Raw genomic sequence first — 16,154 nt, 5'->3', positions numbered from 1 at the left:
TTGGATGCAAACATTTTTGAAGATGAATTGGCTGCAGATTCTTCTCAGAGAGCAAATCGATAGGCAAGTAAATAATTGCCCCTCCTGGCAAAACAAGGGGGCAGACCAGCAGCCGGGACTTTCGGGGCAGCTGGTGTCAATAAACAGCTGAAGCCTAACAAGTGCAGGCAGACCTTTTAGTGGCCTGTGTGTCTTGTTTAGGCATCAAACAAATCCTTAGAGAGGAACCTAATTTTGCAGGATTAAAAAGGTTGTTAAAACCCGACAGCATTTCTCCACTTGACAGTTTCCCCACAGCGGACGCCGGAGAGTTCTTCGGTTCACTAAATGGAAACAAATGTCGCCAAAACTTGACACTGGCAATTTTCCTGGCGCTTTGAAAGCAACATGCCAAGACCTATGACATGCTTGCCATCTGCTCGGTCTCGGGTGCCAGGCTTGGACGAGCAAACAGCTGGCACCTTGGCTGATGGGGCAAACAGATGTGCAGGTTGAAGTACCTCTACTGGCGAGTCAGCGAAGGATTAAGGGCTTGATAAAGTCAGAACCTTAGAGGGAGCTGCTGTATGAGACAGAGGATTCAACAAACAGGAGACGCAAACCTTTGATTCCTGGCAGGTCGATGCTGGCATGCTCATGAATCCCAATGCCATTGCGGATGATCCGCAGAGAACCCTCCTTGAACGCTCCAGAGCATGTCACCAGCTGGAAACAATAGAGAGAGAGATAAAGTCACAGAATAACACCAGCTTGAGTTCTCCATTCTTAAATTCTAATGAAATCCATTCACTTTTTATGATAAAAGTGAAGATGGCAGGCTTTAATAACTGAGAATTAACTTAAAATGTGAGTGCTTGGTGACATTAGAAAGAAAGGCAAGTTAATGGATCAAATCACAAGCAATTAACTTCAACTTTAGTTAAAGTGAAAAATATTTCGAAAGCTGAAAGTCATTTTTTTTTTTTCAGAAGATCTTAGTATTTTAAAATAATGATCTGTTTTTAATAAACAATAGGTCATTTCATGTGATTAGGAGCAGCTTACATTATATAAAGTAGTGATAGATTTTAAGTGTTTAATGATGCTACAACTTCAGCTAAACAAAAATGCCACAATTTAGTTTCTGAGAAAATGTAAATTTTACATTAGACCAATAAAAAACATTTTAAAAGATAAACGCGGTCATGTTATGACCCCATAATGTCAAAAATGCATTTCTTGGGCTGCTAGTCAGATGTCCAAAGTCCTCTTTTTGCATTTAATTTGGAAATCAAGGCCTGAGTGTTTAGCGGAAGAGTAGAGAGACACACAATCCAAGTTTTGGATTGTGTTTGAGGTCCAATGTGAAGCTTCTGATGATTTAGGGATCCATGCCATCTGTTGGTGTTGGTTGACTGTGATTTGTCACATCTAACGAACACCAGGAAGTTTCAACCGTCCCGCTGATGAAAAGCTTTATGTAGTAGGAGTTGGCACTTGCCCACGCTGACAAAATGTCAGAGAAACACTCTCCATCAGATTAGTGTCATATATAAAACACTTGGTTGTGAATTCATCATCATTGTCTTTTTCTTGGGTTTATTGGCAGTTGACAAACAACTATTTGGTGTGTATTACCTACTCCAACTGATGAGGGATAAGAGTTAGAGTGGTAATATAGTTCAGGTATACTTAAAATGATTATGATTATGTCAGTTTCTACAACAAAGGGGAGAATTATTTATGCTTGTATACTTCAATTTTAATACAGAACTCCATATTGAGCACAGATATTATTATAGTATTGTTTCATTTTCAGATATTTTACTGCTCAGAAATTTTTTATGTATACACTATTAAAGTAATGTGTACCACCATACTGTTAAGATCTGCAGGAAAACTTTAAGAACTAAATAATATTTTGATTATTAATTGGTAATCCAATGAATTATTTGTATGCTACTTATTACTAAATCAATACTGAAGTATTTAAAGCAATTTTGAAACAGAATTGTAATCAAAATAATTAAAATTGAATTGTCAGGTTTTTAACAATACTCAACCCTTTGTGTAAGCCATGATTGTTAAAATCCCACAGAGAATCTACATAATATGAGTTTAAGTTTTTAAATTTATTTTTTAAAATAAAATACTTTTATGAGGAGATTCTATATAATTGACAAAATCTTCAAAATTTTGCACTGAAACAAATTAAAATGCAACATGTCGCTCCAGATGCATATCCCGGTAGAAGAGCCGTCACCTATCTGCATTTCAGCAGCTCTGTGCTGAATCAGTTCACTGCAAAGCTTCTGAGACCGTCATTAAGAAACATGACAGCATTATGATCCAACACCACAGAGGTTAACAAATCTGCTTTTCTGTGCAGCCTGACTGCAGTGCGCCTGAATGTTATTTATTCATCTAGTCATGGTACACTAACAAGATTAACACCAGGCTCACATAATCTCACCCTGTACCACCTGCCACCCAACAGTTTCATCTTGATGCAAATAGTCATGATGGACCTAGCAGCCCCCCCAAACATGTAAATGCCCTGACATAGTCAAATTTACTCTCAGGCGATGCCCAGGGCTCTGATAATCTTCTCAATTTTTTATTTCGCAAAAGCCAAATATTAAGCTGCACATCTGTGCCCATAATATTCTGCTGGGACTACACGTTGAGCTGCTATGCTTTTTTTTTTCTAAGAGAGGTCAAACTGCATTTTGTCTGGGAAATTGTGCCTCGGTCCTCTGCGTCTGTTTTTTCTCCCCATTAACAGTCTTGGAATGCGTGTGCATCAATTAACTGGGTAAAATGCTCGATGGATTTGCAGCAAATGGCAAATTAAAACAATTGGGATTAGATTTAGTTCTGGACCTCAACAGAATGACATGAGACAGACAGTGTGTATGGATGAAAGCGGTACGTGGCTGATGGCGCACTCGTCTCTGCCCAGAGACTGCTGCCTTTGGAAGCGGATCCAGTGCCCTGAAGCCTGGAGTCGAACCCTGCCAACAAAACCTTCTGCACAGCATCTCTGTTTCCCTTTTCCCTATATTCCACTGCTTCACCAAGTCTACACAAAGTAAGACAAATGATCAAATAAGAAGCCTGTTTTTGCAAAACTATGAAATCTTGATGGGAATATATTATGGTCACGCCAAAGGCTCACACAATTCTTTAGTTTGTGGTTGCATATAAAGAATGGACTGGATTTTTGATGTATCAAAAAAAGTGCAGACAAAAAAAACATATACCTGCATTTTAAATGTGACATTAAAATTCAATCCGGGTTAGCCTGGCTTATTTTCACAAAACACACGTTTGACATTTACTCAAGGTAAACCGAAATGGGGAATGGTTAGAATACATGCAGATGACTAATATGAGGTCTTTAAAGTTACAAAGAGTATTGGAAATACCGAAGGAAAAGATCTAAACAACAATCTGCCTTTTGCAAATTGAACATGAAGAGCAATTGAGGTTTGTGTACTCGAGAAGCATTTTAACATTGAAAATAACCGCAATCCAAGGAAATAATAGCTGACCCAGCTTGGATGCCACAACACTAGATGAATATTAATGCAGTGCACCAAAATCAAGACACAAGACCCTGAAGGAGATGAGAACAAGGGAAGTTACAAAGTCTTGACTTTAAGATGAAAGAAACACAAAGGCAGAATGAACCAAAATAAAGAAGATCTGGACATTTACCTGGCCCTGACCCTGTCTCTCCAGGTCCACCACACACATATCCACAATGGGCCCCAGGTTGGTGAACGTCTCCATTACTGTGACGTAGGAGCCCTGCTCATTGCTGTCCACGTTAAGCTGCAGGAAACAAACAGTTCTCTTTACAAGCAGGACCAGAGGATAAATGGTGTCATTTTTTACTAAGTTGGCATCACTGGATGTCTGAAAATAAAATATAGCAAACTTCAAATGAAAGACTAAAGGTGTAAATGTTTAAAAAAGGCATAAAATCCAAAAATATACTAAATATATATTTTAAAGTTTTCAAGGACTGATCTGGGATCTAAGGACTGGTCTGGGATCTAAGAGTTGGGGGATTTGGTCTGGGCCAACCTGTGTGTAGGCGAGATTAAAGCTGTGAATTGTGGGTTCGTGTTCAGACTTTATGCAACTTTATCTGTGCTGCTTTTGTCCGGTTTAAACACATTAAACTTCAATGGACATTTAAACCAGACAAATTGAAATTTATTGAACTCTATATTGTCTTATGTATTTGTTTATATTTTTGTGGCATGCAATGAATGCAGAATTTAGACAGGAAAATAACTGAACCAAAAAATTGCTTCTGATTTTGGTGGGAAATTTGATTCATTAGCGGCCTTAACCCCAATGTTTTGATAAACTTAGCGATGGATGAAAACCAGACTTTGTTTTCTTCCTGCTTACCTTCACAAGTTGGGAGTCTCCCAATCTGGATCCAACAAACACCACACCATTGTCCAGGTAGGTCAAACACTCAGCTATAGAGGTCTGCCAGCAATGAGAGATATACATACAATTCTATGTTAGGTCAAGCCAAAACTATAGTACTCATAAGTTTTGCTTTCCACAATTTCATTGTCAAAACTACAAAATAAATAAAAATCACTTTACATTCAATTCAATAATACTTTATTTATCCAAATGGAAACTAAATGTTGTCCTTACTCCTAACATCCAAGTATCTTCAGACTTCACTCATTCTGGATGGTGATGCTTTAGTCGAGAAGGATTTCCAGTAGTTGTCAGTCTTGCAATAAATCTGGACAAGCCTCTGACTGACGACTGTTGTTGTATGACAATCTCAAGACTGTACTGACATCCTAACAGCTCAATTTTCAAGCAATAGATAATATTTCACAGTAACTTTTAGTGAATGACACCATCACTAAAAGACATACAGTGGTTAGCAACACTGCTAATCCGCCTCATTTGCTTTCAGCGCTCCTCTTTAAATTTTTCTCTGGTTGTATGATTAGAAAGTCGGGCCGAACGAGACATTGGAGTTGGGGATATGATAGCTCATTATGTTCAATGAAAAAGATGGATGAAAACCAGTTTTAACTTCATGTGTTATAAATAAGAATACACCTGAAGCATCTTAATTTTAAATTTATAAGAAATGGGCTTATATAGAAAAACTGAAAAATGTTTGTAGAAAAGAACTTCTATCCAACTAGCCAACAGAAAGGTGAGTTCAGTTAATGTATACAAAAACGTGTCTGCTGTAATTAGAATATGAACTTAAGTGCAAGTTAACTGTTTACCTAATGTAGAATTAGGAAAACAATTAGGATGTTCATTTCATTTTCTGGCATGAGAAAAATAAAAAAAAAACAGAACTGGTTTTGCAGTTTGTTTGGCAAACTCATTTACTGAGCATAAAACATGCATGATGTTATTGATGCAAAAATATCTGAGGACTTTTCTGTTCGACATTCCAATCAAAAGCTGCTCATGTCTGTCCAATCTGGCTTACAGTTCTACGTTTTTTTTTTTTTGTTTTTTGGAAAAGCAATCCATCTCTTGCTGAACACTCAGTCTGCTTGATTGCTTCTGCATCACTCAGAACAAGAAACGAGGGTTTTCGTCTCTCCAAACTCACAAGAAGGTCATTGCAAGAAGAGTGCTACACATTAAAAGCTGTATATTTCAAACCTGGGACGAGCTTTGAGCACGATATTAAAATAGTCATTGTCTAAAACCTCCCTTAAGTGATAATTGACAGTTTGGTAAAAGACACACGGAGCAGGCTTATTTTTTTCCCCCTCATCTTCCGTATACCCAGCTAATGGCATACCCATTAGCTGCTCATACGGCCAATACCATTAAAGAGTCAATCGTAACAAAATCCGGGTAGATAAATAGTTGGAATAAAACCCAGAAGAGGAAAAACAAAAATCAACAAGCAAGATAATGGATGACCGAAACAGCTAGAGAAGCAAATGGGAGAAATGCCAGAGGACAGTCAGGTGGATAAACAGAGTGAAGACAAACTGAGATAAGGAGGCAGGGTGGAGAAGATAAATGAGCACCTCTCCCAGAAGCTCTACATGCAGGTCCTTCAGAGCCACGGTGCCGTCCATTAGCTCCTCCTTCTCCAGGAGCAGCATGAACAGACGACCCTCCATGTCTCCCAGCAGGTAGCGCGACCCATTGGGGTCCACCCGGTTGTGGCAAACAATGGTACTTTGCTGCAAGGAAAAGAGCAGAATTCAAAGAAATATTTCAAAAAGAAAATGAAGGGTTCATAGTCGTTTTAAGGAAAATGAATGAATTCATATTAAGTTAACCTGTAAAGGGAAGAAATTATATATAAAAAAGAGCATAAAAGATTGCTTCAGGGTTCATATTCGAAGCCACATTTATAGGTAGTACTGTAAAAATGCATAAAAAGCCTCAATTCAAGTTCTTTCATTGTAGTAGGATAATCTCAGAATGCCAAATTTAGAAAAATGTGATCTTTAACTTGAGTTCATTTGTAGAGCAGGCCATGCCTTTCAAATCAAGTTTATTTGTAAAGCACGTTTCAGCAACAATACAATACATTAACCAACTATGATACATGAAACAAACATAACATTTTGTGATATACCATCATCAAAATAATACATATCAAATATATCAACACTAAGCAGGTGAATTTTTAGCCTTGTTTTAAAAGATTGAACATTGGGGGAGCCCACCAGTGATTTCTGTTTTAAGTAAGGATAGAAACATGCTAACAGCTGCCACAAGTAATACTGGTCTGAGGACTAGTATTTATCCTTTCATATCCAACATTGAGGAGGATAGCAAGGGTTAACAATCCTCCATGCTCACTGTTACCAAACAACAGCAAGGAGGAGCATCCTCAGGTCACCATGTCTCCATAACAACCATTAGATGGTGTCTACATGGAAAGATTAATCATCTTATTACAAAGAATTCTGACACAAAAGAGCATTTTGAGTCATGCCCTCTGAAACAGAAATCCTTTCCATATATGGGTGATGACAATAACTATAGTTACAAACGTGTCTTAGGTTTATTAACCGGATGGTAAAAATTTTCCAAACACTCTTTACTCTGTAAATTATTGTGAAATCCCACATGTGTTTTGTTTTTTGCTCTGGGTCAACAGAATTAATTTTGATACATATCAGGAACAGCAACACAAGCTCACAACATTATTATTGTAATCAGCATTATTATTATGGTTACAGGTGGTTTTGGTGTGGATGGGTCTTTAGATACCAAATCTGTTTTCTCAACAGTCACACCACACAGAGAGCACAGAGGAGGAATTTTAAATAGTTTTTACCTCGGCCAGCTTTGGGATTGTTTGGAACTAGTGTCGAAACTGACAGGAACAAAACATAGGGAGTGGTTTGTTTGTGTTCAGCGGGACATGGCTGCACACAGATACTAAAGACTGCCAGCCTTTCTGACAGCACTTCAGATACTCTTTCTTTAGCGCTGCTAAAGCAAAAGACTACTCCATGAGGTCATTCCTGCCCAATGTACTACAATGTAACAACAGTCTCCTTTTTTTAATGAAACCATTTCTATTTTAGAAATACTTCTTTCTTTTGTAATAATCTAAATTCCCTTAGGGAATCACCAAAGTACATTGTAGTTAAACTGTTTTTTCTTAAATACTAGCTGTATCAGATTTTATACTTTAGTATTAAAAATAGTTCTAAATTCAAATTGGAGTACAAGAAAGAAAGCGACCAGTTCAGAACTGCACAACTGTAAAGAAAATGAAGAAACAGTAATAGTTATTTAAATACTGCCAACCACATACAGACTGACCCGACCTCGGATAAGTGGAAGAAGATGGATGGATGGATGGATGGATGGATGGATGGATGGACGGACATACAGAATTTGAATACAAATGTACTCAATTGTAGAACTTCCTCTACTGATCTGATAGTTTTGCAGAGGACTTGTTCATCTGATTCAATGTTGAATCCCTTTCTAAGAGAGAAACAACTTTTCCATTGTGGTCATCCTCTCACCATCTTTAAAACTACAACATTTGGCTTGTTGACAACAGCATGAGACATTTTAAAGACCACAAAGTACCTTTAGTGCCCTCTGCAGGACAAGGCATGCAATACTACTGCACATAAAGAGAGGTGCATTTCTACCAATTAGAATATTAACACAATGTTAATAAATTACAAGCAGTTCAAATCAAAGTGGTATTTGTGCTCATACTGTGCGTGCTTTACACACTCAATGACATATTTTAGGCATCTGGTTGTATTATCTTTTAAGATCATGGGATCAAGCAAGTAAAAATCCAACATTTAGTTTAAATATTACATGAGGCTAATCAAAAGCTTTTTTGTTGTTGTTTTTTTTAAATGATGTCCATATATTGTACAGTATATACTCAGTACTTGGTCAGGGCACATTTTGTATGAATTACATCCTCAATGCAGAAGGTATGGATGTGATCAGTCTGCAGCACTGCTGAGGTGTTAAGAAATGGTTGCTTGAAACAGCTTACAGCTTGAAACAGCTTGAAAGAGTGTTAGCAGGGGGCTAGCATAAAGTGCTCTAAAATGTCCTGGTAGATGGATTTTCTCACTTTCAACTTGACAAAACACAGTGGACCAACACCAGACATGGCCTGCCTTCCAAATCAAATAATTACCAAATTTTCACTCCTTTTCTTCCTAACCCTGACAAGACGCTTCTACACATCTCTTCTGCAACTCCAGTTGCAGTCAGTCCTTGTTTACTTCCACAAATTCTTGAATTCACCATATTTTTTTGTCCCAGTTGTGTGTGCATTTTTTTTTTTTTCTACAACACTTTTCCTTCCACTCAACTTTTTATTGTTAGGCTTATATGTTTAACTTATTGAATTGAAGTACTAAAATTTATTGATATCAAAATCATATCATATATAGCAATGTTTTTGCTCAAGAAAGCATTTGAGAATGCTGAAAAAATTTACTTAAAATTTTATTAAAATCTACAGTGGTCCCAAAGAGGATTTTGAAACAAATTTAAATTTCCCTTACAAAAACAATAATAACGACAGATTGCTCCACTTTTCAGAAGAGGATATTGCTGTTTCACTCTCTGCTGTCCAAGCCGAGACAATTTCTCCTTTACCTGCATGTAGAATTGTTAACTTACTATGCTGAAACGTACTGTTTCGACATGAGCGTCAGAGGTTTTCAAACCTTTGATGCTCATCTTGGCTGAATCAAAGTTAAACGCCTCATGTATAATTGACTGCATCATGTAAATTTGGCAGACATTCCTTCTCCGTTTTCACCTTGGGGCTCCAGGACAACATTTTATAATTACCTGGCAAGAAGTGTAGTTTCAGTCAACTCCAATGATTACAAGAAAAAAAAAAACATTCACACCTTTTCAACATTTAAAAATAAACTGACAAGTCAAATTTACCCCTAAACCTCCTGCAACACACCTGCAAATGAAGCTCTGTCAACACGTGTAGCAGCTGGAAAATCCCAGCGGCTGCTGGATGCTTTTAAAGATAGAAAATGCCAGCAGGATGCCAATTTGAGATCATGAAAGAACAGATGGATCAGATGGGTCTGAAGCATCAGTCCTGCCCCCCTGCCCCCTTTTGTTCCTGCTGAAACCTTCCTAAAAAAACGTTTAAATACCAGACCAAAAAAAAACCCAAAAAAGTTAAAAAAAAATAAACAAAAAAAACCCACTCTAAATAGCTGCTTTGTGTGTTTAAATTACATTTCTTGACACATTATGATAAAATAAACAAGCAGATCCCTGAAATAATTCCTGTAAGCTGCTGAGACAAGAAGCAATTTTTTTCTCAAAATGTCAAATGTGAGAATCACAGAAAGGCTGGCGCTGCATGAATAAGCCTTCAAAGAGGCACAAACGCCCTCCACTCCTAAGTCAGACTGATAAGTTACTAAGCAGCAGAGCCAAAGGCCTCGACACAAAGACACAGGAGGATAACAGCTGCGTAACTCCAAATTAGAGGCTTCTACATCAGAAGAATTTAAATGTTCTTTCCAAAATTTATGAAACCCTGGCACTCCAGCACACAAAGAGAACAACCTCTAATTATAGAAGCAAGCGGCTGCTGAAGAGCTCCTCTGGGCATTGAGAATGTGTTCCGAGTGCTATAGACTGCAAGTTAATCTTAAGAACACTAAAACCAGTGCGGGAAGTGGAAGTTATCTGTAAGGAACTGCCTCTGGATGGAATTTAACACCAATTACCATATTCTTAATGAGTAAACATATTCACTACAGGCAAAGACACAAGAATATGTCCAAATGATACACAAACACATCAGATAATTCTGATAGATACAGTTTCCCACTATAAGCTATGAACATATGAATCTGTTATACAAAGACAATACAACAGATTTCAGACATGTTTTTGCCTTGGATGTAATATCAACCCTATTTTTATTAATAAAGTGTAGCTAAGGTTTCAGTCAGCATAACTGATTATGCCTTAGAGGAATCAAATAACTAAAATTATATTTCAAGTATCAAACAGCTTCCTCTGCAGATGGATTTAATAAGATTTTATTTTGTTTTTCCTCCAGTCTGCAGGAAGAAAACACAACACTGCTCCCAGTACTGTGAAACTCTGTTATTTTTTATTTAATTTCTATTATAAAATGTCATCTAGAGTCATTTATTTATCTGGTAGTGCAGAGCAGAAAAAAAGTCAGATGTAAAACATTTAGCAGGTTTATAATGAACACTTTGATGAAAACAGAACATTTTGATGCTTTCTACCTTGATTGTTGGTGGGGCAATGGCCAGGTATTTGTCCCCATTGTGGTAGGTGATTGACTCTTGTCCTATGATTATAGCGCCACCAAATGGCTCCGGCACTAAAACACAAGCACAAACGGTAAAGGAATTATTGCTAAATTCCAGCATTTGCACAGAATCTTTCATAAAAAATTTAGAACGTTTCCAAACGCAGATGTTCTGGGGGTTTTTTTGTCAATTTGCAGCCCATTTATGATTATATTTAGAACACAAACACCTAGGATTTAAACATGTAAACTGCAAATGCCATAACCCCCCCCCCAGAACTTTAAATAAAGAAAGAAATAAATGAGACTGGAATTAACGTGTCTTACTTTACTTAAGCATCTGCAAACACATGAACGCACTTGGTTATAAGGCAGTTTCACCCAAATGAAAAATAGAAATACACAAATGACAATAGTCTGAGCTGCTCATAATTCAATTTGGTTTCCTTCCAACTGGAAGGACTACAAGGCACATAAGAAATAAATGTGCTGCACAATCATTGATCACAATTTATGCATCAAAACATGATTCTCTGACCGTTATCTGATTTATATTAACTTCACAAAAGTGCATTAAAGTACAGATTGTTGATTCATGTATTTATTAAGTAAAATGTTTTAGACTGTGATTAGGGATGCTCGATCAGATTTTTTGCCACTGATTCTGATCACCCATTACCCGATAACTGCCGATCATCTGGATTGGTTGTTAATTTTTTGCGTTAGGTATAAATGCTACTGTGTGATCTGGCACTAAAAAATTATCTGTTAATAAATTCAACTAATTTAGACATAAACATGCAAAATATTTGCATAGAATACACCAGATGTTAAGTTAAAAGGACAACTGAAAAACCTGCAATCAGTAAAATTGTATTTTAACAATAAGCTTCTCAGTACCATAAATTATACATGAGTCAAATAAATCGCGTAACACTGCCTATGTCAAATAATGTCAAGAAAAATGAAAACATTCATTCACAGTCAAATGCAGGTGGCATCACAATAAACAATCCTGAGTTACTGAATCAAAACTTCCTGAGAGCATGGCTAGGTGATTAATGCTGGTTCTGATTGGATGTTTCTAACTGAGCTGAGTAATTCTCCAGAACACAGGAAGGAGGTAGAGGAGATAGATTTTTTTTTCAGAGATTATCTGATTAGCAAAAGTTTTAATACATATGTAAAATATGATTTTGTTGTTTTAGTTATATGCTGCAGCTTTAAGCAGAGGTTCGATGTGAGAGTGGAGCAGAAACGGCGCTCCGTCTGTGAAATATTACTACCAGTAAAGCGTAGCGCTGGTCGAACAGTGAGAACAGAACCAGTGACTTACACTGCTAGCTCGTTGATTTAAATTATTTTTCAGGTTATTTGTTTAGCTTTCTGACCATCATGCTCATCCGGGTGAGTGTTGGTAGTTGTACGCTGCTTTATCTGCTGTCTGATCGCTCCGGATGTCTTTTTGTCCTACAGTGAGCCTCGATATAACCATATATAATCCGTCAAGTACTTGTTTTTTAAATGTCATTCTAGACTCGTTGTATTGATGCATTTTGACGTGCTTCCCTCCCCATTCAGTCTCACAGCATTAAAGTTCCTCACGACATTGCTTATCATTTCTTGCTGCGTGCTTGTGCAGTGTGAAGGAAAGAAGAAATTAGCTGCACACGCAGGTTGTGAAGTGAGATACAGGTGACAGGCAACATGAGACAGTGATCACCGATCATACACTTTTTCATGGAACTCGGCTGATTATGATCGGCTTACCTCTAGCTGTGATGCATTTTATGACATGAAAAGGAAAACAACAACTAAGCTTTGCAGTATTTTACCAGCTAATCACTGGTCACTTACAATTAAGGGAAAACTGGCAACTTCCATTGTTTCTCATGAAACCAACTCATTGACAAAATTTCAGACATTTCATTAAACAAATATAAAAGAAAGCTATGCTCACATTTAACCACTAATAGCTCTTTTCCCTCATTTCATTTGGATATAATTTTTTGTTTTAATGATTTAAGCTTGAAGAAAATGAAACATGAAATCAAGCCAACTGACACTTGCAGTTCTGATTTACCTGGAATAACCATGGATGCTTCAGCCTCGACATTCTCCTGTTTCCAGGGGCCCTTGTTGAACTCCTTCTCTCTCAGAGAAACTTCGTAAGTCTTTACATGACGTCCTTGAGGGTCCTAAGACAAACAGGAATGGTTAGACTAAAGTAAAACACAAAAAGTTCATGCCACTAAACTGATGATTAAAGCAGTCAATATTGTCCAGTAATGTTTAAGCAAATGGAAAAGTTGTTCAAGTTGTAGTTTCAAAATGAAGGAATGAGGTTTGAGATTGGGGACAAAGTCTGGAAATAAAAATATTTTGACATGCTCCTTTGTCTGTTTCTATCCTAATCCAGGCATAAAAAAGACTTAAACAAATTGTTTTCCACACTGTGTAGGAAGCCTGAGCTACTGCTTGGAGCTGCAGCCTTTAAAATATTTCACCACTTAGAACATCACTATAAATAGTAAGCACAGTTAGGTTTCTGGAGGTTGATATCTTGTTATTTTACACATGAAGAGAGAACAGTAATTTGTTGTGTTAAACCATTACTATCTTTTCACACTTGAAATATCATCACCTAAATCTGTGATGACTATTACACTAATTCAAGGAGTACAAAAACATAGTAACATTTCTAATCAGCTGACATAAACTAAGAATCACTAGAATGACAATAATTCTGAAGTCTATTGTGACTATGGTGATAATTTTTTTATTCAGTTTGCAATAGTGTTTGCTTGCAAGACACCTCAGGAACATGATGTGTCGGTACGTTCATGTACTGTCTGATACCAAAACAAACCACTGTGACCCCTGCAGACCTGACATTCCAGGTGCTTGCAGCAAATCGATCCACTTCCTGGTAATGCTGTCCAACTTCTGCTGTTGCTGTTTTGTCTTGCTGTTAGACGCTTTGGCAACCGACAAACACTTATAATAAACAAATACCCGTATCTATTGTGTAACCTATTCTTATCTGAAGAGTCTTTTTTTTTTTACCCCTCCAGGGGGTCTTTTGTGGGTTCGAGTGTCCCTTATATGACAGTGGGCTGACAGGAAACGGGGAAGGAGAGGGGGGAAGACATGCGGCAAATATCATCGGGTCCGGGAGTCGAATCTGTGACGGCCGCGTCGAGGACTCAAGCCCTCCAAATATGGGTCGCGCTAACCACTACGCCACCGCGGCACACCCTGAAGAGTCTTTTTTTAAGTTGAACCTCACAGTACCTGGTAGATGAAGCAGACGGTTGGAGCCTGGCAGCCATACAGGAAGTGAACATCGATGACCTGCAGCTCCTCCAGCCGGATGTTGAACGCCTTTAGCTCTCGGTTATCCCGGTCCAACGGGATCACCTTGAACAATCCGTCGTACAACCTCAGACCGATCATGCGGCATTCTGGGTCAACAATCCCAATAATCCCTGTTTCTGATGGACGTCCAATGCGATCCTGAAGAAAAGGTGTGGAAATGATTGAGGTTGGGCAAAAATATTTTACATTTTGCAACTGCTACTAAATAGCAAAGCTTGTAAACTTTCCCCAATGTAAACACTTCAAACCCCCCAAAAACACCAGAGTACTTTTAAGGCGTTACCCACCTGGACGTTGCCATGGGCACGGGTGATGATGTCAATACTCTCCCCGTTCTGTTTGTATTCCAGGATACATGCATTGTACTTGGATGTGAGAATGAACAGCAGGTCTTTGCTCTCACCCTGGCAAAAAAGCAAAAAATATTCAGCATTTTATTAACACGGTTTGGTACAATATAAACACGAAATAAGATAACATGAGCTGTTGCAGAATTTCTGAAAATAGACAAATGGAAAAGCCAACTTAGAAATTACTTTTAAAAGCCTATGAACTTGCTTTCCTTTGTCTTTTTAATAGATAAATGAATGTAACCGAGAAAAGAAAACTTTAAATGACTTATGCATTTATGTAATTCCAACCTTTGGACGGAAGAGCTCCATGACAGCAATTTTGCCATACATGCCAACTTCCTTGACAGGTCTAAGTCCCTCAGCTGTGACCACATAGATCTCCAAACGTGTGTTTTTAGCGATGAGCAAATTAAGGTCCTCAGCAGAGGTGAAGTGACCTGCAAAAAACATTGCAACATAAACAAGACGGATATTACATTTTGTTCAGCAGAGAAAAGCGGTAAAACGTTTTTGACACAGTTATCTGTCAAAAACTGATGGTCTCTCTTTCACAGCTCTGGTTGAGAATTTTAGCTATATAGAATAGAATAGAATAGAAGTACTTTATTCATCCCAGCAGGGAAATTACTTCGCAGTTACAGCATAGAGACAAGACACAATAACAACCACCACTGAGTAGTAGTTATAGATAAAATAAAAATAAAATATAAAATGCTGTTAATATAAGAAACAACTTAAGAGCAGTCCTTGCAAAGACTCAAAATTTGCAGATATGTATATGTAAATATATGTACAGCAAGTGTGCCACAGTGCAGTTGTGCAAAATCGGACTGATTAGTGCAGAACAATGATTTAGCTTTTATTGTACAGTGAGATGGCATGTGGCAGGAAGGATTTCCTGTATCTGTCCCTACGACAGCGGAGCTGGAGCAGCCTATGTGAGAAGGTGCTCCGCTGTCTGTCCACTATGTGGTGGAGAGGGTGCTGTTTATTGTCCATAATAGACAGAACCTTCTTCAGTGTCCTCCTCTCCACCACAGTTTCCAGGGACTCCAGCCTTAGTCCCAGTACAGAGCCAGCTTTCCTGATGATTTTGTCCAGTCTATTAGAGTCGCATTTTAAATGAATGAATTCATTATAAATGAAAACAACCAAAAATAAGGCTGTGCAATTTTAGAAAAACATATAACTGCAATACTTTTGCCTACCAATGCAATACCAATATCTATTATAATAACATCAATTTTTCCTTAACTAAACTGTGCCTACAAAGTTTTATGAGCTTCAATTTCACAGCCACTACAAATAGTGGTTGTGAAATTGATTTGATCTACCAATCTTTTATTTGTAGATCAAATATTTGTAGATAGTTGGCCATCGGTTTTTGACAGATAATATTTGATCTACAAATATAGATCAGTTGTGGGCATCCAGAGCAGTAAGAGTCAATCCCAATAGCTTGATATATCCCTAGTGTGCAGTATTTGCATTCAAGACATTTGAAACAATATGAAAAAGAAGACACTGCAATAACTACTGAATTGATATATTGAGCAGGTCCATCAAGACTGCAGATAAATTTCATAACAAAACTCACACTAAGGAATAAATGTCTCAGCAGAACATTTTAACTTCTACCT

At 37.6% G+C, this 16,154-nt stretch overlaps 1 protein-coding gene across 1 annotated transcript in view; it reads right to left on the bottom strand.

Moving 5' to 3' along the window:
* ddb1 (damage-specific DNA binding protein 1) overlaps window positions 1–16,154 on the bottom strand; it is a 48,798-nt gene that overhangs the window by 31,539 nt on the left and 1,105 nt on the right. Inside the window, exons 2-10 of the mRNA XM_028014673.1 lie at window positions 14,803–14,951; window positions 14,449–14,565; window positions 14,078–14,299; window positions 12,867–12,981; window positions 10,758–10,855; window positions 6,033–6,191; window positions 4,405–4,488; window positions 3,700–3,816; window positions 603–705 (exon numbers count right to left, since the gene is read on the bottom strand). Of these exons, the coding sequence (XP_027870474.1) occupies window positions 603–705; window positions 3,700–3,816; window positions 4,405–4,488; window positions 6,033–6,191; window positions 10,758–10,855; window positions 12,867–12,981; window positions 14,078–14,299; window positions 14,449–14,565; window positions 14,803–14,951 (1,164 nt within the window). The remainder of the gene's footprint in view (window positions 1–602; window positions 706–3,699; window positions 3,817–4,404; window positions 4,489–6,032; window positions 6,192–10,757; window positions 10,856–12,866; window positions 12,982–14,077; window positions 14,300–14,448; window positions 14,566–14,802; window positions 14,952–16,154) is intronic.

The sequence above is a fragment of the Xiphophorus couchianus genome, chromosome 4 (genome assembly GCF_001444195.1).
Source record: "Xiphophorus couchianus chromosome 4, X_couchianus-1.0, whole genome shotgun sequence".
In the NCBI taxonomy this organism is placed as follows: domain Eukaryota; kingdom Metazoa; phylum Chordata; class Actinopteri; order Cyprinodontiformes; family Poeciliidae; genus Xiphophorus; species Xiphophorus couchianus.
The sequence above is the reverse complement of the archived record's forward strand: the minus strand, read 5'-3'. Positions and strand labels throughout refer to the sequence as shown.